Raw genomic sequence first — 24,807 nt, 5'->3', positions numbered from 1 at the left:
GTATCGGTATTTTGGGCCTTGCTAAGTCCAACTTAAAAAATTAGGGGATGTTTCAGTATTTAGGTAAAAACTCAGGGAAAGTTTAAGTCTTTTACCAGAAAAACAAAAAAAACAAAAAAAACAAAAACAAATTGAAGGACTGCCAGACTTGGGAGGTTGTGGGCGATCAAGGGCCGGCCTTAGCAAACCTGTGTTAAGGGCTTTAGTTCAGTGAAAAGACTGCTATGGTTTCAGTTATTTTACAAAAATAAAAATATAAAAAGATAATTAGATTTTTAATATTATATTATTTTTAATCCTTTATTCAAAGTGAAATATTAGATTTAAAAAAATCCAAGTATTTGAATAATCACCACGGTTGCAAAATTTTCCAGGCCCAGCCCAGAAATCTCTGATATTTAACAGGCCTGAAAACAAAACCTAGGCCCAAACCCAAAATTCCCACGGCCGAGCCAGGTTTTTTCTGGTTGGGCTGAAAATGGTCACCCCACTCACCCCTAGTTGTTGTGATTATGGAATTCGAGGGATGGACTACCTCCGTTGTGTTTGTGTAGCCCCTTTACCCAGAGAGTACAGGAAGAAAAAACACCAATTCTGCTGAGATTTGAATTTGATGGGAATCGGTGTTTGTTTGGGTTTGTGACCACCTTACGTCCAGGCAATTCAGCTTGAGCCCGAACTGCCGACCACATCCTAGCCAGTAGCAACAAGACACTACAGTCGCATATTGGGAAGACTTTTTCTTTTCAATTTAAAATAAAAAACAATGTAATTTTGCCGGAAAATGCTGCTGTGATGCCTTCCCCTGTTATTCAGATCAAGAGCCCAACGATATGATTTCAATAGCAGAAATAAATAAATAAATAAAAGAAAAAAAAAGATTGGGTTGGGGAGGGTGGGGAACTGTGAATTGAAGACTGTTGTAATGAATCCACATGTGCTATGCTCAATCAGCTGGGTTCACCCCTTCCAATGTTCCATCTGTCTGAGTCTTCTTTGCCACCGCTGCTGCTGCAGATGCTGCCTCATCCAGCCCCATCTTTTGTAATTCATTCAAGAATCCATTAATATCAGTGGCACTTATTTTATATGGGGTGTGGGCAGCACCAGGGAAAGATCGACTGGTCACTTCTTCCTTGTACTGCAAAAGAGCTTTGTTGATAGCAGCACCCACCTGCCCATACTGCTTACAGAACTTCGGGGTGACCTGCAAAGATCAGAGTGACTACCTTGAGAAAATGGCCTGTGAAGGTATCAGTAAAGGAATTCAAACCAGAAGACAAATCCATCTACTGACTTTGGCATGGTGAGGGTGCTGTAGCATTCCCAGAAGATCATGATAAACTAGCACCTGCATCAACATTTACATCCCATTTTAAATGAAATGGAACTCATTAGTGTGACCAAAGAAATCATTTATTTTTTATACATACCAAAGAAGTTGGAGAGGCTGCAGAGCAGAAATGAATATTTGTGACACATTAAATCTTAATGTCAACCAATCACATTAAAGATGTCACATAGTTAATTTATCGTCTCATTGGTAAGTTGTTATCAATCCCCAAGATGTCAAGTAACACAAAACTGGACATCTGCCTTCACTAATACATATACATAGATAACAACTTATTTAGCTTTCACTCAGGCATGGCAAATTGGGGATTGAGATTGGAATTTCAGTGCCAATAGCATCCAAATCAGGCTTTGCAAGTTGCAAATTTCTCCTTTACCAAGAACAAATCTTTGGGAATAAGATTAATAGAGTAAAATGTGGATTATGTAATCAGCACAATTTGCAGAGAACATTGTTTTATTGTATATAACTCAAGGAAATTACCTCCTTGGGTACATGGTTTTTAGCCTAAACAGATAATGTTTGAAGGCCAAAATCCAGAAAGAAAAAGGATTCTAATGATTGAAGCAGTGGAGGGTAACTAAAATATCTGTATGTTTGCATGTATTTAGATTTGAGTTAACCATGCAAATTCAAATAAGAAAACATACTTAAGGTTATCTAATCAAGACAATCAATACCTAGCACTAATCTGATAGGTAGATGACCCCTGCACTTTAACCATGCAAGTTCTGAGCAATAAGTTACCACTTTCAACGGGTACTTGAAGAAAAGGTTACCCCATAATTATAATATTAATACTTCTTGGTTTCCTTTTCTGCTAAATTCCTTATGGTTAAGGGGTTATAGTTCAAGAATATCAGTAAGAATTCAAACTTAAATATTTGAGAACCTATTGTAGTATTAAATAAACTTTCTTTTTTGCTCTTATTTGAACTAAAATTTTCCAACTTAAGTAACAATATTCAATTAAGGAATCTGTATGTTTGCAGCCAGCCCTGTTATGTAACAAGCAATAGATACTAAAACGAAACTTGAATCTCAAAACTGGGAAACTACTAGATAGAATCGAGATTTTAAAAACTAGGAAAAAATCTACAAAATTTATATCTTTAAGGTTGGCTAAAAGGCTTAGTACTTGATCTTGTTCAAGCCGAAGATCCCCTAGAAACATTAAATAAAAAAATTACAAGCTCTAGCCTCTTTAAGATAACCAATACCTAGCATATTTAAATTCGAATCTCAAGATCATAACAATGCCGGCATTACCAAGATTAAGAATCAATATACAAAAACAAGCAATGTTTTTTTGCAAATTCAATTTCTTTGAACAACAAATTGACTGATGTACACACATTACAAGTGTTCACATTCAGATTTGAGAAGAATAGAAAAGCAAGAAGAAGATGATGAAGAGAACCGGAAGAAAGGGTGGCAGCTTGGTGTTCTGCCCAGCCCTAATTTTATCTTTTATATGAAGAGCTAATAGAGATAAAATGACATATCTGCCCCTAGTTAGGTGGCAGCAATAATAAAACATAAAAAGACTTTCAGGCCCAAGCCCACTTAGACTAAATAAGAGAAAAAAGAGAAACATTATAACTTAAGCCCACAGATTTAAGTCCCACAACACTCCCCCTCACGCTGAGCATAAATGTCTATCATGCCTAGCTTGCACAATAATTTGGAAAATCTTGCTTTAGTGAGATCCTTGGTGAAAACACCGGCTGCCTTTCTTGTAGGAGGCATATGAGGAATGCAAGGATCTCAAGAGACAATCCTCTCTTACAAAGTGTCTGTCAATCTCAATATGTTATTCATAATGTTAATTGATACTTGATTGTCACAATAGAGCTTTAAAGGTCCAATGACATCCATTTGCAATTCATTTAAAAAGATCTGAAGTCATGGTAACTCAGAAACTCCATGAGCCATAGCCTTGTACTCTACTTCAGAACTTGATCTAAAAGCTTCCATCTTCTTAGTCCAAAATTTAACTCTCCAAATAACAGAAAGCATTTCTATTTAATTACATTTTTGTACAAGAGAGACAACTTTGTCTCTCATTACTAAGTAGATATTTGATGGCATTGGGGACAGCTATCCAATTTTTAGAACCAAAGAATTTCATTGAATTGGTCTATTTCCTCTGTTTTCCATCTCTGGAAAAAGGGCCGATAAGAAAGTATCAAAGCAAAAACTAAGGCATTGAGATTGACCAAACTTTTTTTGTTGCAAGTAAATATTAAGGGATAGCTTGGAATTGTTATTTTTGGTATGCAACTCTATTTTTTCTTTTTTCTTTTGAAATTTGAAATTCATGATTCATCCCTTATCCTGACTAGGCTTTTCTGTTTTACAGATGTGCAATTGTTACCTAATGTAACAGTGAATCAAGGTTCTTTCATCTTTGTCATGTTCAAGGCATTGTTTCACAGTTCTTCTACTACTTTGCTGCACCATATTTTCTTTCTTTTTTATCCCCTTTCAGCTGTTTATTAAATAACATGAAACCTCAAGATATCCTTTATCATTGGCTTACAGAATAAGGCATATTGATTCTTATGGGAATCAAAATGACCTATCAGCTGCATCAAATATAATGATCGGTATTTTCTATGGATTGGCATATATAATGATTAATATTTACAATAACTATGTTGAGATTAGTAAAGTAGAAACCAGATAAATTGTTATTTTGAGTCAAGTTGAATCCATGTCTTTGATAATGACATCCATAATCTAGAAACCAATTGGGCTATGAAAAGTGATGGAATTGAAATAATTCTATTATCAATTGGTAAAGTGTTTTAGAACTCTTGTATTCAAAGAAATTTAATAAAGAACCTTTTTTTAATCTTATTAAAGAACGCGGGTTGAAAGATTACATGTTCTGGTAACAAACAGATCATAGCTTCTGTTATTACCCCCCTCCTGTTGTATCTTCTTTTATTAATAAAAGTTACTGTTATTGATAAAAAAAAAAAAAAAACAAACAAACATATCATAGTTAGGACCTTGACGGTTCTGTTACTTGCATTGTTGGAACTACCGAGTTTAGTATCTTTATCAACACTTTTGTATTTGATTGTATTGCTTCAAACACATATGCTTCTATAGAATATAGTTATATAATAGCTTACTCCTTGTATTAATAAATGTGGAATTGCCACCATGACAACCATAATACCATATAACTGAGCTGATATATAAAAATGTGGAAAATACTATTCACATTATTTATGAACTGTGGCTGGCGTAATCTATTTAGTGTTTCCAGAGAACTTCACCACCATGGATGAATGGTGAAAGAGTAAAATTATTTAATTGTAATTGAATACATCAATATTTTGCATAATCTCAATCTTAGGAAGGAATCGAGAATTTCCACACTTTATTAAATGAAAGGTTTCTTGGTGTGAACAGTAACACACTGACTACTCTCAACAAAACCTCTTTTCCTTCTTGGTATCAAAGCATCGTAAGATCAAGGGGAGCATCAGCTGCTGGTCATGACTCACAGACAAAACTGCTGAAGCCAGCACACCATCAGTTGACATCAGCAGTCTGTACAGTCAACGGTGTCCGTATGTGTTTCTGATGCACATTGATGCACCTCATTTTTAGAGGGATTTTGATATAGCCTTCATGGTAGTTTGACTTTTTTTATTTTTTGGATGAAAATTGGTAAAAAAATTCAGATCTGGAGTTTAGGGCTTGCATGCTCGCATGGTGGGTTGGTTGCTGCTAAAACCTCTTGTGTTTGAATCATGATAAATATTTGAGACTACAGGAGTAGTCCCAGATTTTTTGGAGGCCTAAAACATTTTTTGGGAACTTTTTCTTCCCCTGTTTTTCTATAAGTACCTATTTTTCCTTGTTTTATTGTTGTAGCCCGTGTTTAACCTTGTGGGAAAGGTGTTTGGGTGTTCAGATAGTGTTGGGATATTAACTTCTTAGGCTTTGGGTGGGGATTTAGTTTCCAACACCTATCCTTACCAGTGATTTAAAAGGCCCGTGTTTAACCTTTTTGTATGTCGATTCCTGTTCCGTTTGCAACTAATGTTGTCAATCCTTCTTCTCCTCCTCCTCCCTGTGGTGGCAATAGTACTCCTCCTGTGCCTCCTCCTTTGTTCCTCCTATTCCTTGGCCTTGGCACCAATGGTTTGTTAGACAGAAAAAGAGGATGACTCTAAAGATTGAATGTCCATTATTACAATCTGACTTCCTAGACTCAGGTAATTTGGATTCTGAATCTCTTCCTGTTTTTGATGCTTGTGTTGAATCTGTTACTGAGCTTCCTAGTGTGGATTATGACCTTAACCTTCCTATTGCAGTTCATAAAGCAAAAAAGGACATTTACTAAATATCCTATCTCAAATTATGTCTTTTATGATACCTTATCTCCCTCTTATTGTGCCTATACCCCTTTCATTGCTCCTGTTTTTATCCCTCACACTATTACTGAGGCAGTGCAGTTCCCTCATTGGAAGGATGCTATGAACTAAGAAATAGAGGCACTTAAAAAGAAGACGTGGAACTTGTAGCAAAAGGGCACACTCAGTCTTACAACATTGATTACTAAGAAACCTTTGCTCTAGTAGCCAAGATGAATTCAGTCAAAGTTATCGTTGTCTCTTGTTACCACTATTCTTGGCCCTTGTATCAAATGGATGTTAAGAATGTCTTCTTTAATGGCGACCTTCAAGAAGAAGTTTACATAGAACTTCCTCTAAGAGTGAACATCCCTGAGAGTGAAGGAAATGTTTGTTGTTTGAAGAAATCCCTTTATGGCCTTAAATAGTCCCCTAGAACTTGGTTTGAAAAATTCAGAAAAGTTGTCTTGAAAATTGGCTTCTCACAATCTCAAGCTGACCATACCTTGTTTATCAGGAGAGCAAATGGAAAAGTGACTATGTTGATAGTATATGTTGATGATATTGTTATCACAGGGGGCGATATCTCTGGAATTGCTAATCTGAAGTCTTTTCTTGCTATTGAATTCAAAATTAAGGACTTTGGAAATCTTCGATATTTCCTAGGGATTGAGGTTGCAAGGTCAAAGAGGGGCATTTATATTTCTTAGATGAAATATGTCCTTGATCTGCTTTAGGAGATAGGAAAATTGGACTATAAACCAGCTGAAACTCCAAATGATCCCAATCACAAGTTGGGAGTTAATGATGGAGATGTCCTTCCTGACAAAGGTGTGTATCAAAGACTTGTCAGTCGCCTTCTCTACTTGTGTCTAACTAGATGATAGGCCCTCAACTATGGAGGATTGAAGCTGATAGATAGCATTGGAAAGCCAATGACGACAACGAGATCATCATCAAGAGTTGAGACTTAAACCCTAGCAACAAGCTCAATGATGTTAGGTGACAAAATAGGGGAGGTGGTACAGAAGGGCAGTGTGAAGACTATAACCCCATCCATCGTTATCCATGTAGCTCGACCCTTGGTCCCTGTTCTCTTCCCTCTCACTCTCTCACTTAAATCGAGCTTGTCCATACCCAGCCCAGGTCTGTCTCAGTTGCTCAACCTCTGGTCATCATTTTTGTTGGTGGCAACCATAACCCAACCCATCTCATCATGCCACCTGAAACCCGTCTCTGTCCACCCTCTAGTTTCACTGATCCCTGTTCTTTCTCTTCTTCCGTGGCTCCCTAGTGACAACCATGAGTTCTGGTTCAGTGTTGGAGTTAGGCCCGGTGGTCACAGAACCTTCGACCACGAAGATCGTATTGGACATGTGCTTGTTTCCACCAAATTGTTACGATGTCGGCAGATTATTTCGATCATTGACAGTGATGCCAAAATAGCTAAGGCAGACTCAATGATTTGGGTTTTGGTTCCAATAGGACCTCTTGACACAGGTCAACAATGAAAGGGTGAAATGATAGGTAATGGTGACAATCCAAGCATCTTTAACGTAGTCGTTGTTCACCTTGTCCATTCTAGCATCTCCAGTAGTGCCATATCCTATATCTGGGTGGATGTTATTGTTGTGAGTATGTTCAGGCAGTTTAGAGTTGGATTAATTAGTGCTCGTCTTGTTGCTACAAAGAAGACATTTGTCATTGTCATCATTGTCCCTGCCTCAGCTACGCTCTCACCAAAGAAGATGAATTATGAAGATTTTTGCCATATTGCTTCTGTATGTATGGAGCAAATAGGTCCAAGGTGTCGACAGTTTTTCAGCCCTTCAAATTTTATGAAGTTTGAGAAAGATGAGTCTGGAAGAATTTCCATCCTACCATTTTACCTTTATGTGATGCGCACAGTTTCCCTCACTAAGGCAAGAATTGATATGAGCGAGCTTTATGAGGATTCTGATGGTTTCCTTCACTCTCATGAAATGGAGGCCTATATTAGAGGTCTTATTCCTAATCTGGCACAACTACGAGGTAGGTCTGCAGCTTTGATTCAAGTGAACTGCCACATAGCTGCACGCAAAATTTTCTTCTTTTGTGATCCTCACAGGCGAGGTAAAGCATGCATAAAGAAGGTACTACTTAGTAACTGCCTCCAGGAACTCATGGAACTGCACCAGGAAAGTGAGGAAGAAGTCACTGATACTGAACAAGCTGAAAACTGGTTCTCATTGACATCCGCACAAAGGATATGTGATATGTTTCTTGCTCTAGATAAAGTGATGAATGGGACATTGAGCAAGCAGGAGCTTTGAGAATACGTAGATGGTACATTGACAAAAATATTCATGGAGCAAGTAGAAATCTGCTGAATTAAAAAATATGAAAGAAAAGTAGTTTCTTAAAGAGAGAAGGAAGAGAGAAGGAGAAGAAGAGAAGAAGAGAATTTGAAAAGAAAAGAGAGCAAAAAACTGGCCGCCCCCTTCACTTATTATTTATACTAAAAATAATAGAACAGTACAAAGACAACTGTTTTGGAGCAGCTACAGTAATCCGAACTAGTGAAGAAGGAAGAAGAAGATGAGGAAGAAGACAAGAGAAAGAGAGAACAGGAGGGTTTAGTCGAAACTGATTAGTCGCCTATTCAGTCGACCCCCTTATGTTTATTAGGTTCTAATTACACTTACAAAGACTAAACTGCCCACACTTAAGTGTGGGGCAGAGTGCTCTAATAAAACAGCCACATAAGCTGGAGAATATATGTCATATAATCCCAGCTTGTTACATAGATGGTTCACTTTCCCTGAGTTTAGAGCTTTTGTAAACAAATCTGCCCATTGATCATTCGAGCCCACATGTTCTGTGTTTATCTCTCCAGCAAGGACCTTCTCCCTCACAAAGTGGCAATCAACCTCTATGTGCTTTGTTCTCTCATGAAATACAGGATTGGATGAGATATGGAGTGCAGCTTGGTTGTCACAATACAGTCTCATAGGTTTATCCATGTGAAACCCAATTTCTTGTAGAAGATTCCTCAACCACACTAACTCACAGGTAGTATGTGCCATGGCCCTATACTCAGCTTCAGCACTACTTCTGGCCACAACCGTCTGCTTTTTACTCTTCCACGTCACAAGATTTCCTCCAAGAAATGTGCAATAGCCCGTAGTAGATCTTCTATCATTCACTGAGCCTGCCCAGTCTGCATTTGTATACCCCACTACTTCAAGTTTTCCTCCTGGTTTATACAATAGTCCACGGCCTGGAGCTCCTTTCAGATACCTCACAATTCTAAGAATTGCATCCCAGTGAGGTATACGAGGGTCCTGCATGAATTGGCTCACCACACTGACTGCAAAGGATATGTCGGGTCTCGTGATAGTCAGATAGTTCAGCTTCCCCACTAGTTGTCTATACCTTCCAGGATCTTCAAATACTTCTCCTGTATCACTGCTCAACTTAACATTTGGTTCCATAGGGGTCTCAACCGATTTTGCACCTAACAATCCTGTTTCTTCCAATAGATCAAGAACATATTTTCTTTGGCATAGATTTACACCTTGTTTTGACCTGACAACCTCTATTCCCAAGAAATATTTCAATGTTCCAAGATCTTTTGTTTGGAAATGATTTTGCAGAAATACCTTTAATTTGCCAATCCCCAATTTATCACTGCTAGTAATGACAATATCATCCACATAGACCACTAATAGAATCTTCCCAGCTTCTGAGTCATAGTTGAACACTGAGTGATCTACCTGGCACTGCTTCATTCCAAAACTCTTCACCACTTCACTGAACTTCCCAAACCAAGCACGCAGCGATTGTTTCAGCCCATAAATTGCCTTCTTCAATCTGCATACCTTACCATCCTCCCCCTGAGCAACAAACCCAGGTGGTTGCTCCATATATACCTCCTCCACAAGATCACCATGGAGAAAGACATTCTTTATATCAAGCTGAAATAGAGGCCAATCATACATAACTGCCAAGGAAATTAGTACACGAACAGAACCAATCTTAGCCACCGGAGAGAATGTCTCCATGTAATCCACTCCATACAATTGTGAGTAACCTTTAGCAACAAGTCTGGCCTTCAGACGCTCCACACTACCATCTGGCAAGTATTTCACAGTATACACCCATTTACATCCCACAGCATGCTTACCAGGTGGGAGAGTAGTAAGTTCCCACGTTTGAGTATGTTGAAGAGCAGAAAGTTCCTCCTTCATTGCCCGCTGCCAATCAGGTGAACTGAGAGCTTCTTGAACATTGTTAGGTATGGAAATAGAGGATAAAAGGGAAACAAACTGGCGATGTGATGTAGAAAGACGAGATAATGAAACAAAATTGGAAATGGGATGAAGGGTAGAACTGCGTTTACCTTTCCGTAAGGCAATGGGTAGGTCAAGGTCTGAAGGTTCAACAATAGGAGCCATGAGAGGATCCGTAGATGAGGTAGAAGCTGGAGGAGGGGCCGGTGTCGTTCGACGTGTATACACTTGCCGGATTGGTGGATGTTCGATGGTGATCTGCACGGGATGAGGTGATGAGTCTACTCCAACAACAACATCTGGAACTAGATCACTGACAGGGAGAGGAAGAGGAAGTGCGGGTGGAGACGAAGGCGCTTCAGAACTTGAGAAGAAGGGGACTGACTCAAAAAAGGTGACATCAGGGCAGACATAGCACTTCCGGGTAATGGGATTATAACACTTGTACCCTTTTTGAGTCCGTGAGTAGCCAAGGAAGACACATTTAATTGAGCGTGCATCTAGTTTGTCTATTCCAAGGCTCAGATTGTGGACAAAGCACACACAACCAAAGACACGAGGAATTAATGGGAAGGAAGATAAAGTGGGAAACAAGATAGAGAAGGGAGACCGACCATGAAGGATGAAGGAGGGCATCCGATTAATGAGAAAACATGCAGTGAGTACAGCATCACTCCAAAAACGTTTAGGAACATTCATGTGGTGAAGAATAGACCGAGCAGTTTCAAGAAGCTGACGGTTCTTCCGTTCAGCTACCCCATTTTGTTGAGGGGTGTATGCACATGATGTCTGATGAATAATGCCATGCTGTTCTAAATACTGTTGAAATGAAGTAAGAAAGTATTCACGACCATTATCTGAATGAAGAATTTTGTTTGGAATACCAAATTGCGTGCGTATTTCAGCATGGAATTTTTGAAAAATGAAAAACAATTCACTTCTTTCTTTCATTAAGTAAATCCATGTCATTCTTGAACAATCATCGACAAAATACTTGTACCCATTATAAGACTCTATTTTGATTGGACCCCAAACATCTGAATGAACCAAAGAAAAATGACTCAACATACGACTCTCAACTCTTGGACTGAAGGACACACGACGATGTTTCCCAAACTGACATGACTCACATTGCAAAACTGACAAATGACTCAATGACGGGACCAAAATCTTGAGAGCCTTGAGAGATGGATGTCCCAGTCGGCAATGCCATTGTAGAGGAGTAAGTGAAGTCTAAAGAGCAATTGAAGATCCACCACCGTCAAGATAATACAGTCCACCAGCTTCATGCCCCCCACCAATCTTCTTCCCCGTCTTGAGATCCTGAAAAACACAAGTGGAAGGAAAGAAGGTAATAGAGCAGTTAAGATCTTTGGTTATTTTACTAACAGACATAAGATTGAATGGAAACTTAGGGACATATAAAACAGATGATAAGGGCACAGAAGCCATGTCAACATTACCAACACCACATATGGGAGATGAGGACCCATTGGCAAGTGTAACAGTTTGTGATGTGGGGGTTTCAGAAAGAGAAGAGAACACACCTGGAGTCCCGGTCATATGATCTGAGGCTCCAGAGTCAATAATCCAGGGAGAGGTTTTAGATGACATGCAAGCAATACCTGATTGGGCAAGTGTGGCAGTAGTATGCTGTGAAGTAGTTTGAAGGAACCGTTCATACTCATCATGCACGCTCACCATTTCCCTCCCAGAGGTAGATGTAGATGTGGGAGGAGTTCGGTCTGCCGGTTTACTGTCACTGATATCAACCTCACCTGCTACAGCATGATTAGCCCATTTAGAGGGAGGGCCATGTAGATCATAACAGAAATTTACTGTGTGTCCCTCTCTACCACAATGAGTACATTTCCTTGTAGAGTTATTCTTCCCTCTGCCACGGCCTCCCCCTGAGTCACGACCACCCCGACTAATCATGGAACTGCCACGGCCCCCTCGGAGAGCATGACCTCCCCCTCTTGTACTATGTCCAACCCCTCGAGCTGTCACAAGTGCTGATCTATCAGACTGTGTGGAGTTCTCTGTCTGTCCCAAAGAAATTCTACGAAGCCTTGAGAATACTTCCTCAAGTGTAGGAAGAGTAGAGCCCCCCAATATTTGGGCTCTAACTGGTTCATATTCTGACTTCAGCCCCACTAAAAATCTTGTAACATCTAGTTGCTCCCTTTGCTGTTGTTGAACTTTAATATCTGGAGTAAGGGGGTGATAGACATTGAGTTCATTCCTTTATATTCTTCATGCTGGCATAGTACTCTTCTAGAGTTTTGGTTCCTTGTTGTAAATCAAAATACTCCTGATAAAGCTGATACACTCTTGTTGTGTTATCTTGTCCAGAATATAGCTTCTTAGCATGCTCCCATATATCCTTAGCCATATCAAGGAACATGAAGTTGGCACTAATTTTGGGTTCCATACTATTCCACAGCCAAGTCATGATTTGAGCATCTTCTTGCTCTGGAGAGTCCTCCGATGGCTTTTCATCTCTTACATGCTTTACTTTCTTCTTTGCCTTGAGAAACACTTCCACTGATTTAGCCCATGGAACATAGTTCTCCCCATTCAGCTTAATTGAGGTCATTTGTACCCCTAGGTAGTCGGAGGAAATTACCACATTAGGTTTCTGATCATTGTAGCCATCTCCTATTGCTGCCATTGTACTCTTTCACAGTTGCCTCTAACCTTACTTCTCAGCTACAAGCTGATTGATGTTGTTCACAGTTTGATACTTCAGCACCTATTGCAGCCCCTAAACACAACAGTGGGAGCACACACTTGTTCTTCTTCACACTACTGCTGACTTCACACACCTACGACCCACATAAGCATCACAAGCACCACAACACAATAGTAGGCCCTCTTACAACCACACAATAAAAAAAAAAATTGTGCATCACAAGCACCACAACACAGTCAAACTGCTACACCCAGTTCAGATTTGTTTAACACACTTAAGAGGGCATTACACGACCACAAGGAGCTTGGCAAGGTCACTGCATTCCACCTTACACCACTCGGCCACCTACAGCAGCCCTAACACCACTCAACAACTCACAGCAGCCCTACACCATTCGGCTACTGCACACACAGCCCTTCTTAGGGCAACAATGAACCTAGTTCTCTAGGTTCTAATCAGTACTAATTGATTCTTGAAGGGTTCCTACCCAGAAATACCAGCAACACAAAAGGACTAAATAACCAACCTTCCTTTGAGAGTATCAACCAACCATTCACTATTGAAATCACCTTCCTTGATGAAGAAAATTGTGCGCAGCAGAGAACAACGAACTGTGATGTCTCAGACCTAGGGCGAACCAGCTCTCTCCATTAACTAACCAAAAACGAAAAAGAGGGTGTCACGAACACAGCTGAGATGCTTTGCAAGCGGAAGAAGGTCAGAAACCTGGCTCTGATACCATGTTTTGGAGCAGCTACAGTAATCCGAACCAGTGAAGAAGGAAGAAGAAGATGAGGAAGAAGACAAGAGAAAGAGAAAACAAGAGGATTTAGTCGAAACTGATTAGTCGCCTATTCAGTCGACCCCCTTATGTTTATTAGGTTCTAATTACACTTACAAAGACTAAACTGCCCACACTTAAGTGTGGGGCAGAGTGCTCTAATAAAACAGCCACATAAGCAAAGTACTTAACTGACATGAGATTACTAAACTACCCCTATTCGGCTCACTCTAACAACAACTATGCCCTTATAGGGCGGCAAAACATAAAACAGTATATATAACACTCAAAAACATAATAAAATTTGGACTCACATAACTACTGTGGTCCCCACCTCCTATCTAACAACTAACATAAAACATCTACTCAGAAAAACATCATAAAATTGATTAACCTTCAACACTCCCCCTCAAGTTGGGAGTAAATGTCACACATTCCCAACTTGCGTAGATCAAGCTTGTTCTTTGCCACCCCTTTAGTGAGAACATCTGCCAGCTGCAACTCTGAATAGACATAAGGCAAACAAACTTCTCCAGTTGTTACCCTTTCTCTTATAAAGTGTCTATCAACTTCAATGTGTTTTGTCCTATCATGCTGAATTGGATTGTGGGCAATATTGATTGCAACCTGATTGTCACAGTATACCATCATAAGTTCCTTTGCTTTCACCCCAATCTCACTCAAAAGAAATCTAATCCAAAGAAGTTCTGAGACACCATGAGCCATGGATCTATACTCAACCTCTGCACTTGACCTTGCTACAACCGCTTGCTTCTTACTCTTCCAGGAGATCAAGTTTCCACCTACAAAAGTACAAACTCCTGATGTAGACCTCTTGTCATCTAAGCATCCTGCCTAACCTGCATCTGTATAGGGTTCTAGCTTTAGATTCTCATGATTTGAGAAAATAATGCCTCTGCCAAGGTGCTTTTTTAGATATGCAAGTATTCTCTCAATAGCTTCCCAGTGCTGAACTCGAGGTGAATGCATGTACTAACTCACAACACTAACAGCATAAGAAATATCTAGTCGTGTCATACACAAATACAACAATCGGCCTACCATTCTTTGGTATCTCCCCACATCCTTTACCAACTCACCATCCACACCATTAATTCTGTGATTTGGATTAATATGAGTGTCTACTGGTTTGGTCCCCAGCTTTCCAGTCTCCCACAGTAGGTCAAGTACATACTTTCTCTATGAAATGAAAATCCCATGCTTAGATCTTGCAACTTCAATCCCCAAGAAGTATTTGAGCTCACCAAGATCTTTGATATCAAATTCTTGCTGCAATGATTTTTTGAGATCATCAATCTCCTCCAAATCATTTCCTGCACCACTATACCATCCACATACATAATCAAAATTGACACCAGAGCACCTCTCCTCTTCACAAAGAGGGTGTGATTAGACTGTGTCTGTGTGTATCCAAAACGGATGAGTGCCCCTCCGAACCTGTCAAACCAAGCCCTAGGTGACTGTTTCAGTCCATACAGAGATTTTCTGAGTCTGCACACCTTTCCTTTACCAACATTTTCATAAAAGCCTACTGGAACGTCCATATATACCTCCTCAAGTAAATCACCATTGAGGAAGGCATTTTTTACATCAAGCTGGAACAAGGGCCATGAATAGGTGGCTGCTAGAGATAAAAAGATATGAACTAACTCATCTTAGCTACTGGTGCAAAGGTTTCTAGATAATGAACACCATAGGTCTAAGTATACCCTTTTGCTACCAACCTTTCCTTATACCTCTCTATCTTGCCATCGGCCTTATACTTCACTGTGAATACCCATCTACATCCGACTGTCTCCTTGTTTGGTGAGAGATCAACTATTTCCCAAGTTTGGTTTTTGACCAAAGCATCCATCTCATCTTGCATGGTTGTTTTCCACTCAGGTTTGGAGAGAGCCTCAATAACATTCCTGAGTATAGACACAAAATCTAGGGAAGAAATAAAAGCACGGTAAGAGGGTGATAAAGCACTGTAGGAAAGATGATGTGAAATGCAATGAGCTATACACTTTCTCTTCCCCTTACGAAGTGCAATGGGAAGATCAAGGTCAGTGGGATCAGCTGCAATAATGGTGTTAGGGACAGGAACATTATCATCAAAAAACATAACAAGCTCAGGCTCAAGAGGAATATCTGGAACTGTATCTGCCGAATCTGGAGTTTCAGAAGGACTGATAGAAAATGGTGTGGGTTGAGGATGTGTGGAGTCAACCATCATTTGCCAGCGCTGATATTTCTGTGAGGCTGCCTGTAGTGGCTCAGGTAATGAAACTGGAGGTGCAGGTGTTGGTTGAACTAATGCAGGTGCTGGCTGAACTGATGGAGGCACCAAAGAAACAGGAAGAGGAACAGATTGTGAGTTCTCCTCCCCAAAACTCTTCCCCCTAAGGAGAACCACTCAAGAAGAAGAAGGTGGATTTAAAGAAGGTAACATCCATAGTGACAAATCTGCTCCTCGACACTGGGTCATAACAGCAATACCCCTTTTGGTTCTGAGCATACCCAAGAAAAACACATTTCTTGGCCTTATGATCTAATTTCTTGCGATGAGGGTCAAGAATGTGAACAAAGGAAACACAACCAGAAACCCTCAGAGGTATATGAAATATCTCCCCATCTGGAAAAAGAAGACTAAATGGCACCTTAAACCCCAAAGTCCGTGAAGGAACACGATTAATCAAATGCACGGCGGTACGAACTGCATCTCCCCAGAACTGCACAGAAACTGAAGCACACACCATAAGACTCCTTGCCACCTCCACAATGTGTCTGTTTTTCCTCTCAGTAACTCCATTCTGTTGCAGTGTATATGCACAACTGCTCTGATGAATTACACCATGTTCTAAGAGATATGTGGTCAGATCCTTCTCAAAGTACTCTCTAGCATTATCTGATCTAAAAGCCTTAATTCTCACTCCAAATTGTGTGAGAACCATCTGGTGGAACTGTTATACCAAGTTAGGAACCTCATCACGTGATCTCATCAAATATATCCAAGAATATCATGTATAATCATCCACAAACAAGAGAAAGTAACGGAATCCTCCCATGGACGGGATATGATATGGCCCCCATACATCAGTGTGAACAATATTAAAGGCAAAAGTACTTCTTTTATTACATGGTTTAAAAGACTGTCTACAATGCTTTCCTAACTGACAACTCTCACACTCCAAAGTAGATAACTGAACAGACTCAAACAACTTTGGGAAAAGACATTTCAAAGAACTAAAAGAAAGATGTCCCAAGTGGTTATTCTAAAGAATAATCTAGTTCACTAACTCTGACCCACTACTACTATTGTTGCTAACATGATGGCCCTAATGTCTCGGAATCTCATCTAGAAGGTAGACTCCATTCACCTCACGACCACTCCCAATCATCTTCTTTGACTCCAGATCCTGCAAAACACAATTACCAAGAAGAAAAGTCATGAGACAATACAATTTTTTTGTCAAAGAACTAACAGACAGTAGGTTAGTATGAAGTCTAGGGACATTTAAAACAGAAGACAGAGTTATATCATTGGTCACTCTAACTGTCCCCTTCCCAACAATGGGAATATGTAAACCATCTGTTGTAGAGATTGCCTCTACCAGAGCACAATTGATAGGAACTGAAAAGGGTAGGGGTATTAATCATGTGCTCAAATGCTCCTGAGTCTATAATCCAGGGAGGTTCCTCCTTACCTGAAGTGGATGCAAGATTTGCAGTTGCATATGAACTACCTGTATGTGCAAAGGAAGTGGTGTAGTTGGCTCCTGCATTCTGGTGTCCATCTGGAAGGCTAGAGCTAGGTGAATTTTTCTTACTTATATGCTGTCCAAACCTCTCTAATTCTGTTCTCACTACTGCTACTGCAATGGATTCCCAATGTTTGGGAAAGAGGGGCTGAAGTGTTTCCTGTAGTGCCTACATTTGCATTTCCCTTCTTGTTCCTTATCCGGCCAGGCATAAGATTTGGATGAAGCTTCCAACAAGTGTCCCTGGTATGCTTAGGCTTCTTGCAATAATCACACCAAGTTCTTCTTACTTCCCTTCTAGTTTCACTACTCCCCTGTCTCCATTCGGCTTAAGTTTTGTTATACCAACCATAGCCGATTGGTCAATCCCAGGCTATCTCAGCATTACATTCCTCCTACTCTCCTCTCCAGAGACAAAGGCATAGGCTTGAGAGAGTGTCACACCCTCCCTAGAAAGAATATGCTGCCTAGCAATGTCAAATTCAGGGTTCAACCTTGCCAAGAACTCAAAAAACCTATTCCTCTCTACTAGTCTGTGATAGGTTGTTGCATCATTTACACTTTCCCATACCACAGTTTCTAAGTGATCAGTTTCCTGCAATAGGGTTTTCAGCATGGAGAAATACACAGCAAGAGGTTTTTCTCCCTGTTTCATACTTATCACCTAATTTCTTAACTGATAGGCTCTGGCTTCATTTTGCTTATGAGAGTAGGTTTCAGTCACTCCATCCCAAATCTCCTTAGCAGTATTAGCCCATAGGAAATTTTTTGCAATATGAGGTAACATAGAATTACATAGCCAGGACATTACCATGTAATTCTCCTACACCCATCGAGACGAGTCTGTATCAGGTTTCTTCTCCTCCCCAGTGAGATACCCTAACTTTCCACGGGCATCAATAGCCATCTTAGCTAATTGTGCCCACTCCAAATAATTTGTACCATCGAGTTTTACTGTAGTAATGATCCCAGACCCAAAAATATCACTACTACCTCCAACACCCAGCCTCACAGTACCAATAGATTTTATCTCGGTATTCCAACTCTCCATCTTACTTCAAACAGTTCAACAGTAAGAAAAAATAGATTGGAGACCTTCTAACACTAATTTAATATCACACACACAGAAACCAATCCTTTCGGAAGAAGAAAATCTTATTTGGAGAGAAATCTCTCTCCTCCCCATGCTTCCCAACAAAGAGAAGAATGAATCGATCATTCCAGGAGGCTTAGAAAATTCCAGAAATCAAACCGCCCTCTTCAGAAAATCAAAAGAAAACTAACAATACCTGGGCACCCAAGATCAGGTCATAAACAAAGAGTCCAACTTTTTTGGGACTCTTCCCCGTACTCCAGTTCTTCCTGATTTTGATGCCGAACAGTAGATTACCTTCTTGATGACTAGATCCCACCAAAAAATCCAAGAACTGGGCAATCTATAGAAGATCGATCAGCCCTTTATTGCTTCATGCAGTCAGCTGATCCAGGGCTGCATGAGAATACTTCAAGAAATCTGCTGAACTAAAAAATATGAAAGAAAAGTATTTTCTTGAAGAGAGAAGGAAGAAAAAAGGAGAATAAGAGAATAAGAGAATTTGAAAAGAAAAGAGAGCAAAAAACTGGCCGCCCCCTTCACTTATTATTTATACTAAAAATAATAGAACAGTACAAAGACAACTATGCCCTTATAGGGCAGCAAAACATAAAACAGCATATATAACACTCAAAAACATAATAAAATTTGGACTCACATAACTATTGTGGTCCCCACCTCCTATCTAACAATTAACATAAAACATCTACTCAGAAAAACATCATAAAACTGATTAATCTTCAACAGAGCAGGCATTTGATAAACATGCTCAGTGTGGCAAAAATGGTGGTGGTGGTGATAATGCACGGGAGATGGATTTTGAAAGTTTTCTTGACTTTGTTTTGGCCCTAGAAAACAAAGATACACCGGGAGGATTGACATATTTCTTTCGGTGTCTTGATCTCCATGGAAGAGGGTACCTTACAACAGCTGATATCCACACACTTTTCAGAGATGTACACAAAAAATGGATCGAGGGAGGGAACTACGAGCTGCACATTGAGGACGTAAGAGATGAGATATTGAGATTCCTTAAATTGCATTTGCAGAGAGCACAACAGCACATGGAGTTGGCCTACGACCGCAATCACCGGGAGCTTGAATTGGTAGTTGGGGATTGGGTCTATTTGAAGCTCCAGCCTTACCGGCAAGCTTCAGTAGCCCGACGAGTTTGGCAGAAGCATATCCTAAGTATTTTGGCCCATTCATGGTGATTGAAGTCATTGAACAAGTGGGGCAGGTGGCTTACAAATTGGAGCTTCCTACTTGCTCAAAATTACACCCGATTTTCCATGTTAGTATGCTGAAGCCTTGCCTAAGCCCTACAACTAAGGCCAGCCCGACCCTTCTGCAATTCACAGAAGACGGGGATATACTGATTGAACCATGACAAATAAAAAATGTAAGAGGGGTCAAGATAGGCAAGAAGTTACACAAGCAAGCCTTTAGTCATCTGGAAAAACTTGCCACCAGAAAATGCCACTCGGGAGGACTATGACAAACTACAAGATCAGTATCCCCACATCAACCTTGAGGACAAGGTGTTTCTTGAAGAAGGTGGGACTGATAGGCTCTCAACTACCCACTCGGGACAACAACAGGAGACCCAGGCCCAAGACACACAGCAAGTCAGGCCCAGAAGGCCCATGCATCAATCCAGAACACCACACGAATCACGTAGGTGGCACCACCCATTACGTTCGTATATAACCGACACCCACGTATTGAAAAGTAATCATAGACTGTGAAAATTCTCAGAAGTGGTTACAGTTGTAGCTGGCCATTTATTATATAGGCCAATGAACGAATGCTTGAAGGGTAGTGAATGAATCATTGAAATTTCTCTCTCTCTCTCTCTTGTCTTCTACCTCTCATTCATTTCAGGAGGGCAAGCTCCCTCGAACAAGCTCACCGGTGACAGAATAGAAGCGGGTCTTATCACTAGATCTGATATATCATATACTGTGAGTGTGGAGCCAATATATGCATAAGCCTAGATCATCTCATACGCAAGCAGTGAATAGAATACTTGCCTATTTGAAGGGGTGTCCATGAAAAGGGATGTTGTATTCTAATCATGGGCATCTAAAGGTAGAGGCCTATTCTGACACTGATTAGGCAGGTTCTATTGGTGATAGGAGTCTACTTCTGGCTATTTGTACCTTGGTGGGTGGTAATGTTGTATCTTGGAGAAGTAAGAAACAATCAATCATGGCTCGATCTAGTGTAGAGGCAAGTACAAAGCTATGCCTCATGGAGTGTCTGAATTGTTGTGCCTGAAGTGCAGATTGATACTACTCCAATGATATTATATTGTGACAACCAAACTACCATAAACATAACCCACAATCCTGCTCAACATGATCGTACAAAGCATATAGAGGTTGATCGACATTTCGTCAGAGAAAGAGTTGTCAGTGGAGAGATTTGTTTTCCTTTTGTATGATCTGAAGATCAGTTGGCTGATTGTCTTACTAAAGGTGTCCCTAAATCAAAGCTTGACAACAATTTGAATAAACTAGCATGACAAATGTCTATGCTTAGCTTGGAGGGGAGTGTTGAGAGTGTAAGGGCATTTATGTCCTTTTATGTTCTTTTGTATTTGGGCACCTGTTCAATATGTTAAATGAAAGGTTTCTTGGTGTGAACAGTAACACATCGATTACTCTCGACAAAACCTTTTTTCCTTCTTCTTTCCATCTCAAAATATTTTAACTGAACAAATAAAATAACATATATACTGCAAGGTGCAAATCAGCTGGTTGGTAAGGTCTCCTGCTGGTCGTAGTGGAGACTTGGGGTTGAATCCCGCTTGCACCTAGGTTGGGGGTTATGGGTTGGGGGATGGGCTACCCCCCGTTGTGTAGCCCTTCAAAAGAAATAAAAATAAAATAAAATAACATATACCCATAGCAATGTCTATTGAGATTTTGTGGCTGCAAAATTCAGAATGTGACTGAAAAATCATTATAGTAGTTTACCCCAGTAGTAGCAATCATTAATCCATAGCTATTGAGATTTTGTTTCTCTAAGGCATCAGAGGTCATTGCACCAACCAATGGCTATTGGACATACTGGCATAGAAAGAATATCTTAAGCATCTTGGTGTTGGATAAGATATACACAAGTTTTATATTATAATTAAGATCTAGTTAAAGGCTTCCATTTTTTTTGAATGGTGCTTTCAGCATATCCCATTTCTGATGAACAAGGAATCCTGAGTGAACTTTATCATTTTATTTATAATAATAGAAAATTATTTATAGGGCTATGCTGAACTTAGAGAGAGAGAGAGAGAGAGAAGGTTTTAACCATTAACAAGGACCCTCTGTTTCAAAAACTGGTGTACCCAAATCACTGTCCCTTTTAATTGTTTATGTTTATGCCTTTCTCTGGGTTATAGTTATACAATATGGCTTTAGCTGGCGAGGGACCGGTGCTAACAGAAATGCTATAGAGGGGATACCCCCCCGTCCACACCCTCAAAATAGCACACACGAAGGTAGGGATAGAAGTCAATCCCATGTCTGTGGACCAAGAACCATACTTCTACCAATTATGCTTGTCCTTGTTTTAGTTTATAGATTTTACGAGATCAGACAAGTAAGAGTGCTTAAGCATTAGATGAAATACTTGTCTGTATGCTGGTCCCTAGTTAATCAACTACAGAAACCCATCAGTTTTTACAGCCAATCCCAGTTTATAACTTTATATACGACGATACAATGGTTCTAGTATCTTTTTACAAACAGACCAACAGCAAAGAAGCGCAGTCATAAAAACATTTCTCCTTTATGGTTTATGGCTGGAAGTACCAACTGGAAGGAAAAGAATTAACTAGAGAACCAACTGACCTGCCCACTGCAGAATGGTCCAGCCCCAATGCCAATCGTGGGAATTCGGAGGGCAGATGTTGTCGCCGCGGCAACAGGTGCAGGAACACATTCCAGAACAACCGAGAAGCACCCGGCCTCCTGCAAAGCAAGTGCCGTTTCCACAACCTGAATAGAGATACTAGCTTGTTATCGTTCTGGGAAATCATGGAAAAAGGAGGCAAACCACTAGACCAGAGCGAACAAAGAGACCTTGACAGCGCTGGCAACATTTTTCCCTTGAGGCCTAAATCCCCCAAGAACACTAATTGCTTGTGGGGTGAGCCCGACGTGGCCCATAACAGCAATCCCGGCTTCGACAATGGCCTTCGCCGCCGTAATTCTGGAAGGGGCTCCTCCTTCCAATTTAATTGCATCCATGCCGCCTTCCTTGAGCACTCTAACAGCCGTGTTTACTGCCTGGACATATCACCAAACCATAAAACGAAAACCCTACGAAATTAAGATTTTAAAAGAAAAAAAACTTTAATTCATAGAGAGAATATATACAGAAGAGAAGAAATGCTGTATTCTTGCGCTAGCGTCATCTAATTATTTGGATTAGATTTACCTGCTGAGGACTGGATTCGTAGGTGCCGAAGGGGAGGTCGCCGACGAGGAGGGGACGTTTGGCACCGCGAGAAACGGCACGACAGTGGACGAGCATCTCGTCGAGGGTGATGGGGAGGGTGGTATCGTGGCCATGAACGACCATGGAAGCAGAGTCGCCCACGAGACAGACATCTATGCCGACCTCGTCAAGGTGAACGGCTGATGGATAGTCATAAGCAGTTACGACGGTTATGGGTTCGCCCCTACGGTGCTTCTGTTTCAGGTGGGATAGGGTGATTCGGTTGTTGGGGTTCTGAGGCTTGGGTCCACCGTAGACTGAGTTCTCGGGGACATTGCTCATACATCTCAGCTGGGAAAGAGAAGCAACTCTGGAGATTATGGAAGAAGCAGCAGCAGCGGCTTTGGGTAGGAGGAAGGTGGGCACCACCATCTTCTTTGAACACAGGAACCTGATAAGAGGTAGATTGAAAACAACAAAGAAGGCCGCTGTTCAGTTTGTGAACTGAAGATGGCAATGGTCTGTTAAGTTTGTTGGTTCTCTACTTCTCTTCTCAGCTTTCTTTCATTTTGTTTTAGCTCCATTTATTTATTGAGAGAAGGACGTCTGGGCTGTGAGTCTGTGACACCTGCAACTGCAAGTTGGTTGAATTGGGTTGTTTGAGCGCAAGCAATGAATGAGATAATGTTTCAGTTGACATTTGTCAAACAGAGTGCGCTATGGAAATGGAAGGGAAAACTATGTTTCAGTTGTCAACTTTTAGTGGATTGTTGAGCGCAACTGCGCAAACAATGAATGCGATCATGTTTCAGTTGAGTCTTGAATACGATGTGATCCGCAGCCGAAACGGATCGGATATATGTAGATCCAATTTTGATTCGTTTATATTCGAATTCGAATCGGATCTATACATCGGGATTTATATCGAATTCAGATTGCTATCCGACATTGAATATAGTATAAAATGATAAAGTTTTCTCTAGCATTAATAAAATGAATTTGATATTGCATTTTATGAATAAAAGTAATTGTAAATTACTTATACGAACCTATCAAAATATAGTAAAAACGCAGCATTCAAATCAACTTTATTAATAGATCCAATAAATTTCAAGTATATATTTATATTATGTTGAATCGGATTATATAGGATTGGGTAGGGGTAGATCTATATTCGACCGAATTATAAATGGATCGAATAGATAATTCGCCGTGCTTCAAAAGACTTTCAGTTTCGAAGCATGAGACCCACACCGTGAGGTGAGGTGCATAAATTTTGCCTATTTATTAGAATGAGGCACAATAGAATAAATCAAGTTCCATTTAGTTTATCTTAGTGTTTTAGGAGAGCTCAATGCAAAAAAAAAGTTCAATCAATTTCTTTCTTGAATAAATTAGGTAAAATTATTTTCACATTATTTTAAATCTAATATTCCAAATTTGTTGTTTTTCTCACTTATTTTGCTAATGGAATTACTTTCTTAATTGTTAGATGATCATAAATCTAATATCTATCATATGGATGATTCTACATATGTTTCCTTTCTTTAATTTGATCATTTGAATGGTTTCAAATGTTTATAATTGTTAGATGATTGATTATTATTTGATTTAATGCTTAAAAGTTAGAACTTATTACTTATAATCTTTTATTGTATGGATATCTGTACCTTTTGTCATTTTAATTTAATATATTATACGTTATTTTTATCATTTATAAACTTTAATTAATTCGTTTTTCTTAATTTTTAAGAAAAATTACGCTTCCTTTTTTAAAACCTTTTTGGACCATTACGCTTCCTTTTTTAAAACCTTGCAATCGACTACCACTTGCAACCCTACGGAATGGTCGGGTTATCTATTTCAAGTTTCAATTGGGGTTGTAGCCGGGTCGGATTTAGATCGGATTCAATGACATCTGCATCCAATCCAACTAGTGGAAATCAGAATCCAAATCAAATCCAGGATCTGATTAGATTTGTGGATATTAGATTGGATTTAGGGCGATCCGATCATATTTGTCGAATTTG

The 24,807-nt window shown here is 39.9% G+C and overlaps 1 protein-coding gene and 1 pseudogene across 1 annotated transcript; one reads left to right on the top strand and one right to left on the bottom strand.

Moving 5' to 3' along the window:
* Positions 1-914: 914 nt before the first annotated feature.
* Positions 915-23,561, bottom strand: LOC104600231 (3-methyl-2-oxobutanoate hydroxymethyltransferase 1, mitochondrial). The gene is made up of 5 exons (XM_010263084.3): positions 22,778-23,561; positions 22,420-22,626; positions 22,189-22,335; positions 1,298-1,351; positions 915-1,207 (listed from the first exon to the last, which is right to left on the bottom strand). Exons 1-5 carry the CDS (start codon positions 23,207-23,209, stop codon positions 947-949), a joined length of 1,101 nt encoding a protein of 366 aa, XP_010261386.1. The 5' UTR covers positions 23,210-23,561; the 3' UTR covers positions 915-946.
* LOC148804221 (putative serine/threonine-protein phosphatase 2A regulatory subunit B'' subunit TON2 pseudogene) lies at positions 7,251-8,099 on the top strand (annotated as a pseudogene).
* Positions 23,562-24,807: the final 1,246 nt, after the last annotated feature.

This window comes from Nelumbo nucifera, chromosome 1, assembly GCF_055504915.1.
Source record: "Nelumbo nucifera cultivar China Antique chromosome 1, China Antique-T2T, whole genome shotgun sequence".
In the NCBI taxonomy this organism is placed as follows: Eukaryota; Viridiplantae; Streptophyta; class Magnoliopsida; order Proteales; family Nelumbonaceae; genus Nelumbo; species Nelumbo nucifera.
Note: the sequence above shows the minus strand (reverse complement) of the source record. Positions and strands in the feature narration are given on the sequence as shown.

What these genes read in the sequence shown, in the direction of transcription:
- LOC104600231 (XM_010263084.3), bottom strand. Translation starts at nt 23,209, where the DNA reads ATGGTGGTGCCCACCTTCCTCCTACCCAAAGCCGCTGCTGCTGCTTCT. An exon ending in ATGTTGCCAGCGCTGTCAAG is followed by an intron (nt 22,336 to 22,419) that starts GTCTCTTTGTTC and finishes ATCTCTATTCAG; the next exon opens with GTTGTGGAAACGGCACTTGC. An exon ending in GACCATTCTGCAGTGGGCAG is followed by an intron (nt 1,352 to 22,188) that starts GTCAGTTGGTTC and finishes ATGTTGATGCAG; the next exon opens with GTGCTAGTTTATCATGATCT.